Below are 22,138 nucleotides of genomic sequence, written 5' to 3'. Positions count from 1 at the left end.
ATTTCTAGCCACTGGGGGGCCATAGGCAAGCTGGGTTAAAAAATCTCATAAAGTGACATTTTCATGCCATGGGACCTTTAAAGGCATTGAACAAAATACATTTGAAGAACGACAGACAGCCTTTGTGTCATGGCAATGTTCTGGGGCCAGGGGCCTGCAGAATTCCTGTTTATGAAACTTTATTTCAGATATATGATAGTAGTTGTATCTTGTGAATTTGGCATTTCTGTGCTTGTCTGTGCTTGTCTGTACCTTGTGTCCCTCTAGCCCCACCTTGCATGTCCACCAAGTCTTTGTGTTATCAGTCCTTGTTGCCTTGCTTCCACTTTCATGTCATTTAGTCTCTTGTTTTAGTTTATTAAACCTTAAAATCTTCTTGCTGCCTCCTCGTCTCCACTGTGCATTTTGGGCCTTCTAATGAAACAAACAAACCCTAATAATTCAATCCTAATTAATGACCTTTAGAGGTGCTGATTTTGGACAGAGCCGGGCTAGCAGTTTCCCCCATGCTCCCAGTCTTTATGCTAAGCTAAGCTACATTGTCTGGAGCTTCAAGCATAACATACAGACATTAGCAGAAAGTGGATCAGCTTCCCCCAATGTCAAATTCTTACATACTTATCGATGTAGTTGGCTGAGACTAAACAACAAGAGGCTTTTGAACTCACAGGCTGAACAAGTTTATCCAGCACCAGAAAGATGTAAACATAGAAAGAAAGGACTGCTTTGTCCATGTCACCCTCTCTGTTGCAGACATTGAACTATAGGGGTCCAAGTGGGCCACTTCAGGCCGACCTGACTGGAGCATTTAACACACACACGACAAATGACGGACACTTCCTGTCAACGTGCAGCTGAGACAAAGAGATGATGAATAGACCAATGAGAGGATGACTCGGGAGGGAAAAGGATCTATACTGTACCTTTGTATCTTCCTAATGCTGCGTAGTTAAAAACAGAGACAAGCACAATGAGGACAGGGATTAAGGATCATGGAGGAGAGACGGAGTCTCCCCGGGCTCATTAACATCACTGTTATCAAAGCAGAAGAGAAACTTGGCCGGAGGAACTTTTTAAGACAAGAGCCAAGATGGAGGAGCAAATGTGGGAGTCTGGCCTGATAGAGTGGTTGCAAGGGATAAAAGTCACGCCGAGTGTAATGAGGAGAGCGATTTGAGAGGAGAAATGTGCTTTAACCACGCCAAAAACGCAGAGAGAACATTATCGTTCCATTCAATGTGCTAATTAGGTCAAAGTTTCCCTAAAGTATACAAGAAAATCCTTCAAATATTAAACACAAGTGTGAGAGGTCTCTTCCAACTGCAGCGTTGTTTATCTTAGAATTTAACATTCATGCTACAGCGTATTCACAATGTCATGGCCAAAAGTATGTAGACACTCTTCTTTCATGTGATTTTGATCTTTGGCATCTCTTCATCGTTTGGGCCCCAAAGTTACAATAAAAGAAATGTTAACGCTAGGTACGGTACGGCATAGCTTATATGTTTTTATGTTTTAGACAATACTGAGCTCCAACTTTGTGGCAACCGTTTGGTTAAAAATAAAAGAGATTCTCGTTTTAACGCGGTAATTCCGCTCTGTGCACAAAGCCAGCTCCAAAAAGAAATGTTTTTCACAGCTTTGACTGGAAGAATTCATCTAACTCTCGACAAGAAAGTAAATAGCCGTCCACATTTTTGTGTCCATGGAGCATTAACAGTTTAAAGTTATATTACCTGATTTGTTAGTGCAGCAAAAATGCTGCCCGACCGTTTTTACTCTGATTTAAATCTCTAAAAATAAACTGTAACACTATGCGGTTTTTACCTGCCTTGTATATGTAACCTTGTCCAGAGACTACCAATAAATTACTCTCACTAGCCAGATTAATGTAGAGGGCAAGTGCAGTGTGTGTCCAGGTGCAAGGAATGATGGGAAATTATACCATTTTTATTCTTCACAGATCCCTTAAAGCACCAACATGTAAGTGTCTCTGAACATGAATTAACTTTTAAAAAGGGTTGAGAACTACGTAAGCATTTCCAACTTTCACAACTGTAAAAAAACGAATGAAATCTAACATCTTTTGTACATTTAAAAAAAAAAAAAAAAAACTCTTTCAAAAAGCAGCCTCACTGTGCTGATCCTGCTGGATCTGGAGAGTGTTTCTATTGAAAGCTGAGCTCTATTGATCAGATCCAACACACACACACACACACACACACACACACACACACACACACACACACACACACACACACACTTTCTTGCTGTCGGTCCAGGTTTAATTAGCTGGGCTACTTGTGGTCCCAGTGCTGCAGAGCTCAGCCGCAGGGCCTGATGAGACCCAGGGTGTATTGGAGCATTAAAGAAAGAGAAACAGAGACAGACAGAGGAAAGAAAGAGAAAGAAAGCCACTGACTGGTTTTCAGCTAATCCTCCGCTACAGCTTAAGGATTGTCAGATTCCTCATTTCGCAGACTACATGTCATCTCCTTCTTTCTCCTCTTTTTCTCACTAGGCAGCAGATAAAGAGCGATAAAGTATTCCATCTGTCCATCACATAGTGAAACACTGACGTCACCTCTCGCATGAAACGTGTGGAATCAGTGGGGAATTCTTTCACTTTTACATCACAAGTCCGACCCCGTAAAACAGACACGATAAGGACGCTACGTGCCTCAGAGTAGCCCTGTCTAGGATTTATTTTGAAGCTTTTGAAGCTAACTTATCAGTTGGGATCCAGCCTGAATGAAGCAGTAGGGACACCACAGAAGAAGAGACGACTGCCGATGGATTCAGAGGCAGAGGGACACGATTGTGTGTGAAATCACCGGGTGTTTTAAGACCAGTTTCCTCTGACTTGTTGTTGGATTGTTGGAGCCGATTTTCTCTCATAGATCTGGTTTGTTTAACTATCATCTTCCACGTTTTACATCGCATGTTGAATTCTTGTTGGCGTGGAAGTCGTAACGGCAAAAACTCTTTTTTTGACCAAAACTACTCAGGCAACAAAACCTGCTCATTTTGGGACATATTAACGACTTTGAGTCTGTGAAAAGCGCTGTATAAATTCCATTTATTACTATTATTATATTATATTAGCTTTTTTAACGATAGTTAGATGAGAAGATCAATATCACTCTTTCATGTTTGTCTGTTAAGTACGGAGCTAGAACCATTAGCCTAGCTTAGCATGACTTTCTGGGTCGAGGACTAAACCTCTATACATGGGCTCTACCAACTGAGCTATCGGGACGCCCAAAAAGAACAACGTTTTTCTCTGAAATGTAGTGGAGTAGAGTAGAAAGTGGCATGAAAAGAAAAGACTCAAGTCAAGCACTTCAAATTTGTACTTACGTACAGTGCTTGAGTAAATGTACTTAGTTTAGCATTTTGGGACACATTCAGTGGTGGAATGTAACTAATTCTTGAACCTGCTGACTAGTTGATGCTAAAGCTGATCAATGAACGACTGCTTTTGTTGTCTGTCTTTAAGAGAAATCTGCAATGTCACCTAAAAATCTCAATACTTACTCCACCTTCCTGTATATCTGTAACAGCTTTATATACGCCTCTACTTTGTAAAGTGTCTGTTACTCTGCAGCCAAACATGTTTAGATGTAACCCCAGTAGAGACAGAGGGCTCGTACCCGTCCTTCTTGTAGAACTCCAGCATCATGTTGTCCGTGGCGACGCTGAGCGGCCGTCGACTCTGGTCGTTCTGCTTCCTCTCCATCTGCTCCATGTCCGGAGATGGCATCGAGCTGTAGTTGGAGTTGTGGTTTGTGTGAACCGGGCTTCCGTAGTTCCCCGTGACGTTGAACTCGATTTCTGAGAAAAAGGACGAGAAGGATACAGATCAAATTCAAAGAGGAAATCGACTGGAAAGAAGCCGATCGTCCTTTTCTATTTCCTGTTGTGTCGTCCGTCCTCACCTCCAGGGAAGAACCAGTCGGCGTGCTGGATGATGGGCTCGATGATGCCGACGATCTGCAGGGAAACTGTGGTCATCATTTCCGGGATGTTCCTGCAGCGGACCGAGAGGAGACAAAGACTTTTTTATGGTGGGACTTAGAGCATTGCAATGATTTACACTCAGGCGGTGATTAGCACATTTTTATGATATTAAAGAACAAAGGAGAAAATTAAAAACCATTTCAGAAATGTTGGCTATTAAAAATACTCATTAAAAGTTAGAGAGGGATAAAGAGTGAGTAAGATTTACACAGAGATATGAGGGAGGTGTCCTTCGCTGTTTCCAAAGTGCTTACTAATCATAATCATGAGTTATGATAAAAACGTCTGGAGATGTGTCGGAGCCTTGTGCCTGTTGGTCATTTTGTTAATAACACAGAAAACCGAGCTACGATGAGCGAATGCCTGTGTAAACAGAGTCCTTCTCTTTTCTAGCTTTTCTTGCTGAAGAAAATATATTTGGCTATCATCTTTCCCCTCAAATGAACCCCCATAAATCTCACTGAAATGACGCAGGGTCACACAAAACAACAAGCAGCTACTGTAGTGCAACCGAACGCAAGATGGTGTTTTAAGGGCCCGACATATTCCTTCCAGGCAGAGCTGCAACCACTGACTTCAAGGCAACTAAAACTAGTCTAACCCTAACAATAATGAAACCATAACCCCACTCAACCACTCTAGACTTCGACAGTACCGACAAAACCTAACCCTACTCCTATAGAACCTAACCCTAACTATGAACCCTAACCCTAATTAACACCCCTAAATAATAACCCTAATAATAACCCTAACCCTAATGATAACCCTAACCCTATGATAAACCGACACACCCTAACCCAACTAATGATGAACCCTAACCCTAAGTAATTAAACCCTAACCCTAAGATAACCCTAACCCTAATGATAACCCTAACCCTAAACACCAACCTAATGATAACCCCATAACCTAACTAATATAACCCCTAATCCCTAACCCCATGTAACCCTAAAACCCTAACTCTAGTCTAACCCTAACCCTAATGATAACCCTAACCAACCTAATGATAACCCTAACCCTACCCTAACTGTAGTCTAACTAACCCTAATAATAACCCTAAACCCTAACCCTAATGATAAACCCTAACCCTAATGATAACCCTAACCCTAACCCTAATGTAACCCTAACCCTAACCCAACCCTAATGAATACCCTAATCCTAACCCTAATGATAATCCTAACCCTAATGATAACCCTAATCCTAACCCTAATGATAATCCTAACCCTACCCTACTGTAGTCTAACCCTAACCTATAATAACCCTAACCCTAACCCTAACCCAAATGATAACCCTAACCCTAATGATAAACCCTAACCCTAATGATAACCCACCCAACCTAATGATACCCTAACCCTCAACCCTAATGATAACCCTAACCCTAATGATAACCTAACCCTAATAAACCATACCTAATGATACCTACCCCTAACCCTAAGATAACCCTACCATATGATACCCTAACCCTAATGATACCCTACCCTAACTCTAGTCTAACCCTAATGATAACCCTAACCCCTAACCTAGTCTAACCTAACCTCCTAATGATAAACCCTAACCCTAGCAATGATAACCCTAACCCTAACTCTAGTCTAACCCTAACCCTAATGATAACCCTAACCCTATATAAACCAACCCTACCTAATGATAACCCTAACCCTAATAATACCTACCCGAACCTAATGATAACCCTACCCTAACTAGTCTAACCCTAACCTAATGATAACCCTAAACCCTAATGATAACCCTAACCCTAACCTAACTCTAGTCTAACCCTAACCATCAGAACCCTAACCCAATAATACCCTAACCCTAACCTAAGATAACCATAACCCTAACCCTAATGATCCCCTAACCCTAACCCTATCTAACCCTAACCCTAATGATAAATCCTAACCCTAATAATAACCCTAACCCTAACCCTAATGATAACCCTAACCCTAATAATAACCTAACCCTAACCCTAATGATAACCCTGACCCTAATGATAACCCTAACCCTAACCCTAACCCTAATGATAACCCTAACCCTAACTCTAGTCTAACCCTAACCCTAACCCTTGCTTAATCCTAGTGCTAATGGTATGTGTACTTTTTATCCTTAGGGGCAAGTAATTCTAACAGTATTTTGTTACTTTTAAATGTTGTTTCAAAAGTAAATTATGTCAAATAATGATTTTAATAATATTTTTTAATATATTTAAATAGAATTTATTTTAGACTGGATACTGGATACTCTCTTTCTATATATTTTATTCATTTGATTACTTTATTTATCTTTATAATTCCTCCCCCTTTCTTTTCTCTATGTACTGTGTATATCTATATAAACATATATGTATATATATATTTTAATTATTGTACTTTTATTTATTATAATTATGTAGTAGTGTCTCGGGGAGAGTCTTCATATCATCATATATCTTCCATCAAAACAAGTTGATACAACCTTTATATAACATATAACCTTTAAATAAGCCGGTAATCTCATTAAGATAAAGATCACTTTTGCAAGAGAGACCTGTGGACGGCAGAGGGAAAGAAAAACAAATAGATCTCTGCTGTCTTACCCTTCGTTGTGCATCCACAGCAGGTTCGGGCCGAGGACGATGGCAATGTTTCCAGGCGTCATCTTGTTGACATCCTGGTCTTCAGTCAGTTTGGAGAGGAATTTGATCAAATACCTGTTAATACAGATAGAGGAACTTGTTCAGTCGATGACAAAACGTTGCTTAAAAGGACATGAAAGTATATTCAACTTCTTTAGGAAGAAGAAAAACATCATATTGGTTCAGTGCCTCTGCACAAGTGAGTTAAATTTTCAGTCACATTCAGACATTCTGACCAGAAAACAGCTGTTTTCAGCTTTTTTAGAAGAATATATTTGAAAGGAAATGGTTTATTTAACTTAAGCAGTCAAGTTCATCTGAAAAATCCAAAATGAAAACAATTTGGAGCGACATGCAGTAGTTTTCACTGGATTGCTGCGTTTTACAAAACTAAAGTTGTGTCAGTGCAGGAAGCTTAGCAGCTAACAGCTATGGCAGAAAATTTGGGAAATTTAGCCGATGCTGCTTAGTCAGAGAGATCCCGGTCCAGGTTAGAAGACGGTAGCTGTTGATACTGAGCCAAATGTAAAACCACATTTGCACAGATCTATGTTTTAGTAGGCAAAATGTGTGAAAATGACAAATGTAAAGTAAATAACAGAGCTGTGATCCAGGCTCTGCTTTCTTTAGGTTTAAATAAGATAAAATCCAAGACAGGTGGTAGAGCAGGCGTCCATATCTAGAGGTGTCATTCCCCTCTCTCTCTCCGCTTTCATTTCTTCGGCTGTCCTGTCAATAAAGGCCTAAAAAATGCCCCAAAAATAATCTTTAAAAAAAGCCAAGATATAGAAACAAAACTGTGCATCCTCAACACATGAAGCATACTGACCGTATTATTACTGTTTCAGTCAATTGTTTTTAAGATTCAGAACTGTGGCAGTGTGTTTCTGTGGCTCTCTGAGAGCAGCCGAGCTGAATGACTCATCCTGAGGTTGGACTACAGATGAATGAACATGAGGCAGCTCATTCCAGCGAGCAGCGATCATGTGGACAGGCCTGACAGGTCTTCTCAGAGGAGGACTGTCTAAAAATAATACGCCTTATTTGTGCGATTCGATGATGACACTGACAAGTGCTGCAGTATCTCTGCTCATTCAATTTCTCTCCCGTCCCGTCTCTCTTCCTCTTCTACCTCGTTGTGCCGTTTGATCAAGAGATAAACCCTTCAACAAATATCCGCAGATCGCCTTAATCCTGAGAAAATACAGCAAAACATCGGCCGTGCGGCATCTTTCTCAGACTGAGGTTTTCTTTCTGACAGGTGTCAATGAGAAGGAAGCTTAGAGTCTCCATGCACCAATGGCAGAGTTTATTTCTAGTAATATCACAAATGTATCATCTGTGCAGCATACGACACCCTCTACCCTTAAACCCTTGTTTCAAATAAGGAAAAACTCCCCCCCCCACCCCCAAAAAACAAAAACAAACAAGCAATTGCTCCATCAGTCCCTTTAAAAAAGGAGAAAATGGCTCATAACTTATGACTTGTTAAAGGTCCCTTATTTTATTTATATAAAAAAATAAAATTATATATTAAATGTTTTGTTATTATAGAGCCGGTCAAGGAGCTATTTAAATACCACGAAAGGATCGCTCAATCCACAGAGAAAGTCACAAAGCCAGAAACTGTGTCTTTAAACGAGCCGATAGGACCTCCGTACGGTTGTGATGTCACAACTTTACTATGTATGTACATGTATGTGGGCAGGAAGTGCCGCTACAGTGCCGTTACAGTCATTCCCCTGCTGCAAGAGCAGAAGAGAGAAAGCAGAAAGGAAAAAAACGTAGTGTTTCAAACAGTGAATGCAGGTTTATGTTCAGACAGACCGTATGAAAAAGTGTTTTTTGAAGATTGAAGCAGGTGAACATGTTCTAGTAGGAACTTAAAATACAACTATGAACCTGATAATGAGCATGATATGGGACTTTTAATGACATGGAGAGAGAAATGAGAAGGGAAAGGCCATCTGCAGTCGTTTGGAAACTATCGGGAGCATGATTGATGTGTTAAGGAGTCCTGCCACATTAAGATGCCACAGCATCTCATGTGATTGCACATTACTGTAGGTAATTTGTCTTGTTGCAGTGAAATGCCAACTGCAACTACAGAGTGGAACAGTTTGACTGGGCTTACTCTGTCAGTAGTGTTTTTTACTTTGAGAAAAAAGCATTATATCATATATCATATAATTCATATCATATTAGTCATATTTACCACCACAGCTTTATGCAACAGATGACGCCTATCTGAAGTCTGACTAACTATTTTTAGTTGGTTGACTTCCAGCAGGTCCAGGAGTGAGGAGGAGAGGACCACAAGGAGAGAAACATAGAAACAGCGACTCACTTGAAGTTGTTGTTGTTGGCCGGGGGTAGTTTCTCACAGGCGTTGAGGAGAGCCTGCAGTCTCTTGTCTTGATCTTGAATGCTGCAGAAAAGAAAACAGAGGTTGAACATATAAAAACTTAAAGATAAGGTTCCACTTTAACAAGAACATGATGAAATGAAAAGATACAGACTTGGAGGCCTGGATCCAGTCGTTGTAGAGCTCGTATGTCATTAGCGGCTCAGGGAGCTCCCGCAGGTAGGACTTCAGGGCCCCTGGAGAGAACCAAATGAGAAGATGACTGCATGATGGGACCAATCGGTCCCAAAACGTCCCAGTTAGATGCCGTAAACATATTCTGTGCAAATCTTTACAATGATTCCCAGAACCATGCAGGTCTGCCTTGGTGCATGATCCATTTTTCAGACATTTGCTTTTAAACTTGCCCTTTTCAGCGTGCAGCTTGCTAGCTCTAAGTTTGTTGTTGCGGGGGGGATTTTTTGAAGGGATTTTGAGAACGGCAACACAGGGAGAGCGGGAGGTGATCCTGGAAATCCTCTTCCGTTGATCCATACTATGTCATGAGTGACGACTCCGTGCCGTCCGTGTAGTTATTTTGACGCTTCTATCGTTGTTATGCTGTCACATTGTTTAGCTGTATGCTGCAAGGGCATCATCAAGGTTGCTTGCACAAAAATATAAGTACGTGTGACTGTAAAGTTGGTCAAATACAAATACACTGCATGCATAAATTGGCTTAGTAAGAAAACCACATACAAAAATTGCTGTGAAAATAATGTCATAATGCAAAAAGTGCAGCCGCCTCTCACAAAATTTCAATTAACCCAAATTATTTCATATGAATTATATTGTTCTGTCCAACAATATAATTCAAATGAAATGATTTTGCATAATCAACAACAATCAATCCATAACATAGCAACAATTATTAACCTAAAGCCGCCTGTATATTCGGGACTTATATTTTATACGTTGTATAGGAAACTTCATCTGAAGGCAATCACACACTCAGTTTTGCATCAGTGTTCATCTATTAACAGCCAAGAGGATGGATTCTATCAAACACACATACAAATTAATTAAGAACAGAGTATATTGTTGTTTACTCAAATTAAATTATTACTTGCATGATGATAATCTCTACAATATAAAGTTTATGTGCACATTTGATTCCTTAACACTGCTATAAAACTGCATTCAGGCCGAGCCACACTTAAAAATAAACTCTAAACGCTATTGGATCAGAACGAGTGGGTGGGGGGGGGGGGGGGGGGGGGGGGGGGGGGGGGGGGGGGGGGGGTGTAATTTTCCAGTGCTGAGGAGGAAGGCGACGGCTGACTGGGCTTCTCTCTGACTCGTCTTCTTTTTCTCATCGGTCTGCTGCGTTCATTTCCCCCGGGAGTGTGTGGGATGGAAGACAAACAACAAAGTCAGGGCATCCCTCACAGGGAGACAGCTCGGAGGCTGCTGTCGTTCTGTCTGAGTGTGTACGTGTCTGTGTGTCGGCATCTGTGTGTACACAGCCGTGTCGTCACTGGTTTGTGCTAAATAAACATATTAAATGTTGCTGGACTTACAGCGGCCAAGGGAATGATCGCAACCCGTTGGAAACCACCCCATCACGTGGCTATTTGTACATGGACCCTTTCCTTTTTGGATGTCATACACATGGAGCTCTCCACGACTTGCATAAATGGAGTGATAGAAGAGACTTTGGACACTTGGCTCAGCATTGCTGAATCTTTGAAATCCATGCTAGAGACTTGTCCCATAGCCTTCTTGCTTTTATCTGTGTGTGTGATTGGTCCCTTTTGTCTTATCCCTTTCCTGTCCATGCGGCTTGTTTGTGTGTCTGTCTGTGTCTGTCTGTGTCTTGTTTGTGAGCTGCAGACATTGTTCTTGCTGTTGTGTTTTTGTTGCGTCTCCCTCCTTCCTGATTTCTCTTTGTTTTGGTGTGGAAACATTTGATTGCAAGGAAGGATTGTGAAAAAGGTGCATTGTGCTCTGTACTTTTCTGTATAAAGTCATCTAGACCAATGTTTTGCACTTTTGCTTACATTAAAAACATGTGATCGCAAAAAATATACACATATATATTAAATGTGGAGGAGTAATGTTGAAACTACAGTAGACCGCCTCCGCCTATTTACAAAGAGAAGCCCGCTGCTTCCGATCGATGCTGATGGAAGATGAACACACTCCCACGTCATGACCACCACCCCCAGTGGGACATGCTCACAAATTAGATTTGCTGTTGGAGCTAACCCACTTTAATATGGGATCATCACAGAGGGATGCAGCCTTGACTGGGATTCATCTCTTTCTTTGTCCACATGCTCCAGTGAACACAGCTGGCGGTCTTTGATATTTAACAAAAGGAGCATATTGTTTCTGATGGGTCCAAACATTGTATCTCCAGGTTTCGTGGTTTTCATCGCTGCACTGAGGAAGCTTCCAATGACTTTGACAGATTTAAGAATGATATCTTTTGCAAAAGAGCAAACTTGAAACAAGTATCAAAAGTAATTTATGATATTAAATGTACTTTATTAAGTAAAAATTTAGATTTTATAGTGGCTTCCTTATAGTGAAGCATGATATTCAGGGTTTTCACACCTTCTTCGACATCAAGTCTTTTTTTAAACATTTATTACAAGTAATGAGTGATGAAGACTGTATCACATTTTATTTAGAATATGTGGTGCAATAAAAGTAAAAGTTTCCAGAAATATAAATAACAAAGTAAAGTACAGGGAAAATTCTACTTAAGTACAAAAGTAACAAAGTATTTGTACTTTGTTACTTTACAATATTGAGCAGGAGTGTGTGGAGTTTTGATTAAAAAAAAACATTCATTCCGGTTTCATAACTGGGAAAAAGGGTAGAAGATAAAATCCCTTTTGCTTTCTATTTTAAAACACAAGGTTTTTTTTCTCTAACGTTCGTGTCTAAAGTTATCTTCAGCAAATTCTCCTAACAACACGTGTGTCCTGAATCCCATCGATCAGTTTTAGCCAGAAGACAGCGCCCCAAAAGGTGATTTGAGGGGAGACGCCATCCCCATCCCCAGGTCTGGGTTTATAAATACACTCCCAACCCTCAATCTCAGTGCTTTATGTTCCTCTTTAAATGTTTTTCTATTGGATGGGCCACAGTTTGCTTTGTGTTCCCAGAGTCGTTCCCTTTAGGCGTCTTTGGGGGCGTCCTATATTATATTATTATATTATATCACGCTGATATAAACCACTTAGGTGGTGTTGGAGTTGATTGATTCTCTGGTTGCATTGGTTTTGAAATGTATTAATATCATACTGTCGTGATGAAATTGGAGACATCAGCTGGGAGTTAACCTTACAGTTAATTATTCTTTTACGGTTGGAAAAGGTTAATTAGTTCGACAGATTAAAAAATGCATTGTTCTCAACTTTTTCAGTCTCTATGGGAAATAGTTTTAGCTTTTTATTTTGGCAAATTAGGGTTTTCCTTGGGCCTAGAAAATATGGAAATCTGGGAAATCCAGACCCAAATCTGAAAGATTAAGGGTCTGGCATCAAGTAATGAACGTTGCCCATCTCGAGGGGCGGCACCAAGCGTGCATTTAAAAATCTCACTGCACGAAATTGGATAACACTACGACCAATCACAGCAACACACGGGGTGACGTAGCCAGAGCCCCGTACGCTTAGCAACCAGCGGAGCTAACTGGTAGATTAGACTGTTGTCATCTGTTTATAATAATAATAATAATAATAATAATAATAATAATAATACTGTTAATTGATCCCCATTTAATATAATTGTGTTGGGGGGCTACGGTGCCTTGCTCAAGAGCACCTGGGAGCGCCCAGAGGGTAAACTGGCATCTCTCCAGCTACCAATCCCCACTCTGTACTTTGGTCCGTAACCAGTGATCCTCCTGTTCCCAACCCAACTCCCTACGCTACTGGCCCCCCCAGCTTGATTGGTGCAGCCCGCCTATATCAGATGCAGCGATGTGATTGGTGCAGCCCGCCTCTGGCCCCGCCTATATCAGATACAGCGATGTGATTGGTGCAGCCCACCTCTGGCCCCGCCTATATCAGATACAGAAATGTGATTGGTGCCGCCCGCCTATATCAGATGCAGCGATGTGATTGGTGCAGCTCGGCTACGAGGGCATAGTTAATGAGCAGCATTACTCGATGCCAGAGTCACTCACAGAGCAAATTCAAATGGTGCTCTCGGAGAACTCTGGATTTCCAGAGTAGCATTACGCAGCAGTCAGCTCCAGTAAAACGACAAGCACCATGATGGAAAGAAAGATCAATAACAACACCATAAAAGCTTTTCTTTCTTTTGTAGTCTGTCGTAACTCTGATTTAAACGCACCTGAGTAACAAACAGCCAGATTGTTTGGGGCAGAAGATGAGGAATCTGTCTGACTCTACTCCCAGTTAAATATGGAATCTACACGTTTGTGATATTTTATTGAATATCAACAGAAATACAACAAACTACAAAATGTTTACCTTTTGTGCTGCTCACTCTCATGTGTAGCAGCCAGAGGAGCAAACTGAACCCTAATCAGGACATAAAGTCACCTTTCACTCTCATAAGACTTTCAAATGAACGTTTAGCAGGAAATTCACTGCTGAGTTTAACGGGTGACAGCTGCAGAATACGTAATGTGCGCAGGAGGAATAAACGTCACAAGCACAATATATTAGGGATTACTTTGAAGCAAGAAACCACAGGATCACTCAGCAGCTTAGTGATGATGTTGGAGTGGAAGTGAAGGTGACGGAGCAGACGTCTCAGTCACACAAGGAGAGGTACAGAAATTAGGATTCCTAACGAGCAATGGGTGCCAAGTTATAAATCTACAAGGCGAGTTTCACATCCTAGACGATGGTAATTAGTTAGGCCGCTAGGAGACAGGAGAAGGAGGGGTGGTGGGTAGGGCTGCACGATATAAGGGAAATACACGATAAGCTTGTTGAACACCGCGATAACAATATTATATGCGAAATTAAACAGATATCAAAGTGTACTACTGAATATTCTGCCAAAATATAAGAATTAGCTTTTAGATATCTTCTTGAATTCTCCTTTTTTAAAGATTTTTTTTGGGCAGAGAGAGAGGGAATGACATGAAGCAAAGGGCCGCAGGTCGAAGTCGAACCAGCGGCCGCTGCGTTGAGGAGTGAACCTCTACCCAGGCGCTTCTTGAATTCTCCTTTCAAGGGTATTTGCATATAATATGTGTTTCATATCAAAATGTTCAGAACAAACTGAGCTTTCTGACGCCCTAAATTGTTCCAGAGCACATTTACATGTTGGACTCTGTACTCATGTTGATTAATGTGCATTTTCCCTTTTAAATAAAGCATTATAAATCTAAAATGGAATATAAAAGGCACCACTAAAAGAAGAAGAATGACAGTTACATTTTGAAGAGCAGTTTTCTTCTGTTATTTTCTTAAACTAACACAAAAAATCTCTGAGCGTCTTCCGCTACATGTCGCAGCCTTGTGCGATGTGTTAACTGCGGCAGTAGGAAGATCACAATGACGATAAAAAAAAAACCGATATATAGTGCAGCCCTGGTGGTGGAGGTGTTGTTGTGGAGCGCTGACCTGCGATGGCGTGAGGGTCTGCAGAGTACTCCTGGACATCCATCACGCCGCAGTCCAAAGACGCCTTCAGCTTCTTCAGTTTGGAGGCCGAAGGAGCGATCCTGAACAAACCCTGAGACACAAAGCATGACGTTCAACTCTCCACTCAACTCTCCCTCAGCAACAGACGAGAAAGGGAAACCTTGAAATAAAGGCGGGAATACAAGGGCTTAACATCTCTGATTGGCTGAGCTTACGTTGCCTAAAAGAATAACCTGCACACTGATTCAGCATCTCGTCCCCTGCTCTGTTCTTTATTTTAATTGACAATGTTTCAACCAGAAGAAAACTACTTGTGTCATGTAGCATTAAAGCGATACTCATGCCAAAATGCAACCTAGGGTCTTTTTGTGAATGTAACCAAGTCAAACTCTTGTTTAAAAGCACATTTAGGGCAGAATCGCCACTTTTAAGATTGACCGTGTTGTTGTTTTCAGTCAAATGGCCTTTTGAATGGGAGGGCTAGGGGCGCTGCTATGCTAGCCTCAAAATCACTATTTGAAACATGAAACTTTGCTCCAAGGATCACAGGGGCTCTACACAGAACTCCAGCATTGAGAACAATGTTTGTGCTCACTGATTTTTTCCCGTATTTAGATTTTTTAGTTAACAGAAATGTAAATGTGATGTAAACTTAAAGCTATAGTGCGTAGTTTCCGTCTCCCCCATGAGGAATTATAAAGTATAAAAAAGAAAACTGTCGACGTGATACAGCCTTCCATGTTTACACGCACATTTGCGCCCCCCCCCCTTTAATGAAAATGTTTATTAAATATCAGAAAGATATCAGCATATGTGTCAAAGTTAAAGCCTGGAGGCCAAATTCGGCCCCTTGTAGAATATGATCCGGCCCGCATGTCAATTACATTTCAACCCGCCTAGTTTTTGTCACTTTTTCCAACTTTTTTTGCCACTTTTTTATGATGGCTAAGGAGGTTTTTCCTGACTTCTTTAGGACTTTATATCCACCATTTATATATTCCAGTGTGGCCCTTAGTGAACTTGAGTTTGACACCCTTGCTTTTGCATAAAATCACATAAAGATTTTACAAATAGGGGCTTTTAGTCACAATATTATTTATATATATATAATATATATATATATAATATAACATTCATGGCATAATTTTCTTCACAGTGTAGATATTTTTGTCTATCAATAGGGAAATCCTTTTATGTGGATCATTAATTAGTCATTAGTTCCAGCAGAAATGTCTCTGATTGTTGCCGTGGAGCTTTAGATGAACCACATCCCAAAACATTATCCATAACGTTTAACAAACACTACATCACGTCTAATGACTGTAGAGTGAGAATTAAGTTATTCATAATGATATATTTGTGTTTTTCTTTTAACCTCATAAAAATTTGTTTATGGAAATAAATTACTGTACGCTCAATATGTCTCCATTAAACAATCGTTACGGGCCGAGCAATTAAAGCTGCATTAAAGCTAACATTATAAAATTAGGACATTTCTTACCATGACACATGAATTAAACAAGAATTATTTGTTTCAGCTTCAAGCAAACTGCTTTGAGAAAACTTGAAAAGTGACTTCCTCTAACTCTGCTACGTTTCTCTCCAGTAAATGTGTCTCCTGTGTTTCTGTGTGTCGTGTAACAGAGAGAAGAGACGGAGTTTGTGTTGCCGTGGAGTCTGACCTCCTCCTGCATGCCACACTCCAGCAGCATGGTGACACAGGCCTCGATGGGGAAGGCAATATCTCTCCCGCTGAGCGCTAAGTGCTCCTCTAATGGTTTCCCGTAGCACGGCTTCTCCACCCAGGTCTCTGTCAAACACACACAAACAGATAAACACACATACACACACACACACACACACACACACACACACACACACACACACACACACACATACAGAAACATGCATGATATACAGAAGCAGCTACAAATGCTAAACATTTTTTTTCCCAGGCTGCAGAAAGTTACCAAAAACAAACAGGAATATATATTTGAAGGACCTTAAAGGCCCCAAAAACCTACTTTCTCATTTAGATTTCTCTCTAAACGATGGAGTCCTGGAGGGACACTATAGTCTCTCAAAGTAAGAAAGACACTGGTTCTTTCACAGGAAAGATTTCCTGTTTTTTTTGTTGGTGCACCGGTAGAACTCCAGTCCTTTTGCCAGTGCCTTTTAGTCATGGGGCACTGACAGGAGCACTGACCTAATGTCCATGTTTTTGGGGGTTGGGAGGACACCGGAGCACCCGGAGGAAACCCATCCGAACACGGGGAGAACATGCAAACTCCACACGGACCGGGGATCGAACCAACCACAACCAATCATTGAGCAATCCTGCATCGTATAATAATAATAAAACTTTGGTTGTTGCTTATTTATTCCCAATACTCCATGTGACGTGAGCTGTGAAACATGTCGGCTGAAGAGGAAAGATACAAGCTCAAGAAGTACTTTCTCTTGGATTGATCGGTGATCGCCTTTTTATTGAACGGCTCTGGTTCCCGGAGTGAATTTTCCCATTCGATTGCTCTATTGACGTTTCATTAAATGCTGATATTTAGAGTCTGGATCCAAGCCAACCGGCGACGAGATGAATCGTCACCATAAAACATTTTGATTCGGGGAAAAAAAACATTTGGAAAACTGAAAAGGACGATCAGAGACTTCAATGGTAGCAGCTTACTAGCCGTTTGTGGGTTCGGTTAACATTTCCATGGTGACAGCAAGCTCCAACAATCAGATACGTCGCTGTCACTCTGAGGATTGTGGGTAGTGCAGTACTTCTCCATGACAATGCAAATGAAATCGTGGTTGATTTCATACAGACTTCTAGCTTCTACAGGAGCAGTTTCACAACCTCGCAGCTCGTAATCAGTCTACCTCGGATGGTCTAACCAGTGGTTCTCAATCTATTTGCAATAATGGACCCCTTTTAAAGGGTTTCTTTCAGCTAAGCACCCCCTGACCAGTGTTAATCCTTTTTGGTAGAAAAGAAATTCTATATAAAGTGGAACAGTACAGCACTGTCAACGATAGATTCACTAAACAACTGCATTGTAACTGAAAAACATCTAAAAGCTGACGAGTGAAAGAGACACAAACTGTAAAAAAGAAAAAAATCCAGGAAAAAGATGGCGGAAAGAAGGAAGTAAGGCAAGAATAGGTCGAAAATTGTATAAAAAAACTTCAAAAACAGTAACATAACTTCGAAAAAAAGCGAAAACTTGTAAAAAATAGAAGGACAGAAGGAAGGAAGGCAAGAAAAGGTCCAAAAAAGGCAACAAAAATGTCACATTTTTGGTAGAAAAAAATATAAAGAAGAACAACGTGACAGCCTTGTAACTATTTAGCATTTGTTAAAAAGCTCATGTACCTCCTGCAGTCCTCCAAAGGACCCCTAGGGGTACACATACCCCCATTTGAGAAACACTTGTGTGGACATTATGGCTGATAATCAAACTCCTTTTGGAGAAAATGAAGAGGATTTACACTTCAGGAACTACACTGTTGAGCTTTACTAACGCTGAGGACGTACGTAAAAGATCCGTCAGCAACAGTTAAATTTAAATGTTAAAGCTTCAATTAAATCAAAAGTTCCACAACAGGACCCTGAATTGTTCATTAATGTCACATGCTGTGTTGTGTTGTGTGTGATTCTCTGCAGGTGTGTGTGATTCTCTGCAGGTGTGTGCTGCTGACGACAGGCCAGCATGCAAACTGACACACATGGACCTTGCAGCAGAGCCTGAGCACGACGACAGACAAACAGACTGAGTGTTGGTCTGAAACTCACCCTGATGAGCTTTGATCTGAGGCAGCACGCTCTGAAGCAGCTCTAATGACTTCCGGTGGTACTCCGCCTGGACTTCTATCATCTGGACAGGAGAGAGATCAGAGAGGCTGTGATGGACGAGGACAACACTTCTGTTTCTTCACATTCGCAGCAGAGATGTTGCACTTACTGTTTGGAAGTAGCTTGCATAGTCCATTTCTTTGGCCACAAAACTGTACATGTCTGCCGATAGCTGATCCTGGGGAAGACAAAGGGAAAGAAAACATACCAAACAACAAAATAAATCATGATTAAAAGGTCAGATGTAAAAACAGAGCTTTTTTTTTTTAAAGAAGACATTCTAGAGAATCACAGGATCACACATCACACAAAAAATCCATCTTGTCAAGCTTCAAGTAATGTGCTTGTCAGCGTCCGCCACAGGCGAAAAATACATACATACATATATATATATATATATATATATATATATATATATATATATATATATATATATATATATATATGTGTATATACTGCCTCACAGCTGTGCTCACTGCTGCTCCTGAAGCCCCAGCAACAACACATTTCCCATCTTTCCTCTGATCAGTCGTGTTAAAACTTTCCATTTTTATTATTTAAATTTGTTGTTTTTGAGAAATCCAACAGAAAAATGTTTGCTCCAATTGTCTCAGGTCTGCCCTGTAAGGACGAGGATCTATCAGCTGATATCAACATGAAATCACAATTTCTATCAGTTGATATCAACATGAAATCATAATTTCTATCAGCTGATATCAACATGAAATCACAATTTCTATCAGCTGATAACAACATGAAATCATAATTTCTATCAGCTGATAACAACATGAAATCATAATTTCTATCAGCTGATATCAACATAAAATCATAATTGTTTTCAGCTGATATCAACATGAAATCCTAATTTCTATCATGAATTGGGATGAGAATACAGTTTCCCCCTGGTTTTATAAAATTAGATGCACATATTTGGCGGGGGGTTTAGGTGTCATTGTTTTTTTTTTAATAAATAAAAAAAAGAAGCGTCGCCGTGCTGTGTAGTTACATTTTTCGAGAGGGTGCACGTCACGGCCTAGGCATAAAGCACGCTTACAAATTATAATGGAAGGAAAAACCTTGTAATATTTCACTATTTGTACAGTTGTGTTCACATCCCAGCAGATAATTAGGCCAGTTTCAATAAAGGACAGGAGGAGAGTGATCAATAATAATAATAAATAATAATAATGTATACTTAAGTTAATCACACAAGGGGAAATTACAATTTACACTGATGTTATTATTATTATTATTGTTCAACACAGATAATAACACAGATAATAACACAGATAATAACAGATAATAACAGATAATTCTCTTAAGTTAACATATTGATTAGAGCAGCTTTAACCCTGCGTTAAGGAACAGCTGACCGATAAAGACACAGATTTGCAGTGTATCACTGGGGGAATAAAGCGAGCACTGACTCGGCAGATCTCCATGCGGTTGGCTGCCTCCTCCATCTCCTCCCTGAGGTGGTCGGCCTTGGCTCCCGATGGCTGCAGGTTGCTGGACAGTCCCGAGGACTTTGTGGACTGATAATACCTGACAACGAAACAAAAACACTCCTCTTTTATATAGTATCCCTTTCTTCAGTGAAGATACTACAACCACACTTTGAAAATAGTCCTGCATGCAAAACATACTGAAGTCAAAAAATGTATCGGCACATGTATAATGCAGTAAAATGTTCCCTGTCAGTGTCACTTCATTACATTTTCACAAACTTATACATTATTTTACAGCTCAACAAGCTTGGCAAATAAAAGGTGCTGAAAAAGTAGTCCTTTCTTGAAGCACAATTTCAATTTTTAGTGAAAAGTACATCCCGTAAGTCCTCGTAAACAGGGCAATAAAACAAAAACTAAAGCTCATTCTTAATTTCAGCTAGTTCACATAATAAACGGCCGTCCTTTTCTGGAGGAGTAAATGTCTTGCATTCTAAATTCGACCTAAGTAAAAGTAAGTACGTATTATCAGCAGATTTCACTCTAAGCGCCCTATTTTAACGAGCTAAGCGCACGGCGTGAAGCGCCTGGCGCAGGTGTCTTTAGGGCGTGTCCAAATCCCATCTTTCTAGTTTGATGGCGGAAAATAGGGTCCGTGCACCAGGCGCATGGTTCAAAAGGGTTAAACTTAGTGTCTTCATTAATTCATAGGTGAGTTTTGGGCGTAACATGCAATCAACCAATCAGAGTCTCATCTCCCATTCCTTTTAACAGCCAGGCGCGTTTGGACAATGGTGCATTGCTATTATGATGTCATATTTTTATTTGTAATATATATATATATATATATATATATATATATATATATATGTACATACATAGACAGACACACACCCACACGCATACACACACACACACAGTAATATTCATTTAACTTGAGCTGTTTTCTCTTCTAATTCAGTCCCTCTTTGCTCTCTGTCTGGCTTTCTGTGTGCGTCGACTCTCTGGGTGGAGATGATATGTCGCGCTGCCAGAGGAGCTCAGCACACAGCGGGATGATGGGAAATACTGTCTCAGATTTGGGTCACTAAAGAAAACTGACTGGGTTGCAGTGAGGAAAATCAAATTTTCCCTGTGTCGCTGCTCAGAGCGGCTCTGAAAATGACGGTGAATCAGCACAGAGAAAGCGTGGTGATTGTATGTTTCTGCCATCAGATAACTGCTTCTGATTGGACAGGAGACAAATCTGTGCTGCCATGACGATTCCAACGATTCAGGAGGTCTAAAGTTCAAAAATAACAACCTATCCAAGACTGAAAGATGGTGGAAGTTTTGTGGCTTTACAGACAGAAAAAAAGCCTATAATAACCAGGGTTGTTTTCTTAAAGGTGCCATGTGTCAGGAACACTTTTATAATACACCCCGCGATTTACGGTCTAATCCCCCGGCTCACAAGCTGGCAGAACTCTGCCGGATGTTTTTTAACGGGATTCGTTGACAGTGATAAAAATATAAAACATCTTTCTTTTTCTCGAGTATGAAAGAAAACAAGTTATAGAAGCCAAAGGGTCCAGGATCTCTACATTGCAGTGCATCAAAAAACAATGTATCTGTGGTTTTCTGTTGTCTCACCTTAAGCAAAAATAATTTATTATGCATTTCGGGATGTTTTCATGCTCCAGACATCGTTCCGACTTCACTGTGTGTAATGAAATCCCAGTGACATTCAGTGGGAGGCTGCAGGACCAGTCCAGTCACAGGGGATGGAGTTTCTCACATCACAGCCAAGTCTCTTTCATCACACGTACCTGTAGTAAGAGACTCACCGTGTGCGCGCCGAGTCCATGTCCAGGACCAGCTTCGCTAAATGCTTCCTTTGTTTCTGGATATTTGGGATTTCCACCTGAGAGGACGGAGCAGAGGGTTGTTTGTTTGGTTGTCATGTGAAAGAGGAGACAGACTTAGCATTGTCAGAGGCTTTGCACCTGTTTCTTGGTCTCATGAAGATTCTTTTACTGGCTAATTTACAGAGTAATCGTGTTCAGTATGTCCTGTAAGTAAGTTTCATGAACTAATAAAGAGCTCAAATCAACCTTGTCTCTTATTGACCCTCATGTTGTGATTAGTCTGGGACTTAGCCAGACCTTCCTCCACAGCTCTGCAAAGGAGGGTCTGGCTAGTCCACACAGCATTCCAGGATGGGAGAAAAACTTGCTCTGGTTTATTGG

At 40.7% G+C, this 22,138-nt stretch overlaps 1 protein-coding gene and 1 long non-coding RNA gene across 5 annotated transcripts in view; one reads left to right on the top strand and one right to left on the bottom strand.

Moving 5' to 3' along the window:
- The window catches only part of LOC116670890 (rho GTPase-activating protein 44), a 99,029-nt gene that overhangs the window by 8,530 nt on the left and 68,361 nt on the right, over positions 1-22,138 (bottom strand). For all 4 annotated transcript variants that reach the window (XM_032501595.1, XM_032501596.1, XM_032501597.1 and 1 more), the window contains exons 6-17: positions 21,737-21,813; positions 19,890-20,007; positions 18,572-18,640; positions 18,403-18,484; positions 16,289-16,416; positions 14,586-14,697; positions 9,143-9,224; positions 8,971-9,051; positions 6,585-6,698; positions 3,939-4,030; positions 3,654-3,834; positions 924-941 (exon numbers count right to left, since the gene is read on the bottom strand). In XM_032501595.1, the coding sequence (XP_032357486.1) occupies positions 924-941; positions 3,654-3,834; positions 3,939-4,030; positions 6,585-6,698; positions 8,971-9,051; positions 9,143-9,224; positions 14,586-14,697; positions 16,289-16,416; positions 18,403-18,484; positions 18,572-18,640; positions 19,890-20,007; positions 21,737-21,813 (1,154 nt within the window). The remainder of the gene's footprint in view (positions 1-923; positions 942-3,653; positions 3,835-3,938; positions 4,031-6,584; positions 6,699-8,970; positions 9,052-9,142; positions 9,225-14,585; positions 14,698-16,288; positions 16,417-18,402; positions 18,485-18,571; positions 18,641-19,889; positions 20,008-21,736; positions 21,814-22,138) is intronic.
- Positions 12,067-22,138, top strand: part of LOC116670914 (uncharacterized) — a 16,654-nt gene continuing 6,582 nt past the window's right edge. Inside the window, exons 1-2 of the long non-coding RNA XR_004327153.1 lie at positions 12,067-12,078; positions 20,217-20,231. This is a non-coding gene — a long non-coding RNA (uncharacterized LOC116670914). The remainder of the gene's footprint in view (positions 12,079-20,216; positions 20,232-22,138) is intronic.

The sequence above is a fragment of the Etheostoma spectabile genome, chromosome 21, assembly GCF_008692095.1.
Source record: "Etheostoma spectabile isolate EspeVRDwgs_2016 chromosome 21, UIUC_Espe_1.0, whole genome shotgun sequence".
In the NCBI taxonomy this organism is placed as follows: Eukaryota; Metazoa; Chordata; class Actinopteri; order Perciformes; family Percidae; genus Etheostoma; species Etheostoma spectabile.
The sequence above is the reverse complement of the archived record's forward strand: the minus strand, read 5'-3'. Positions and strand labels throughout refer to the sequence as shown.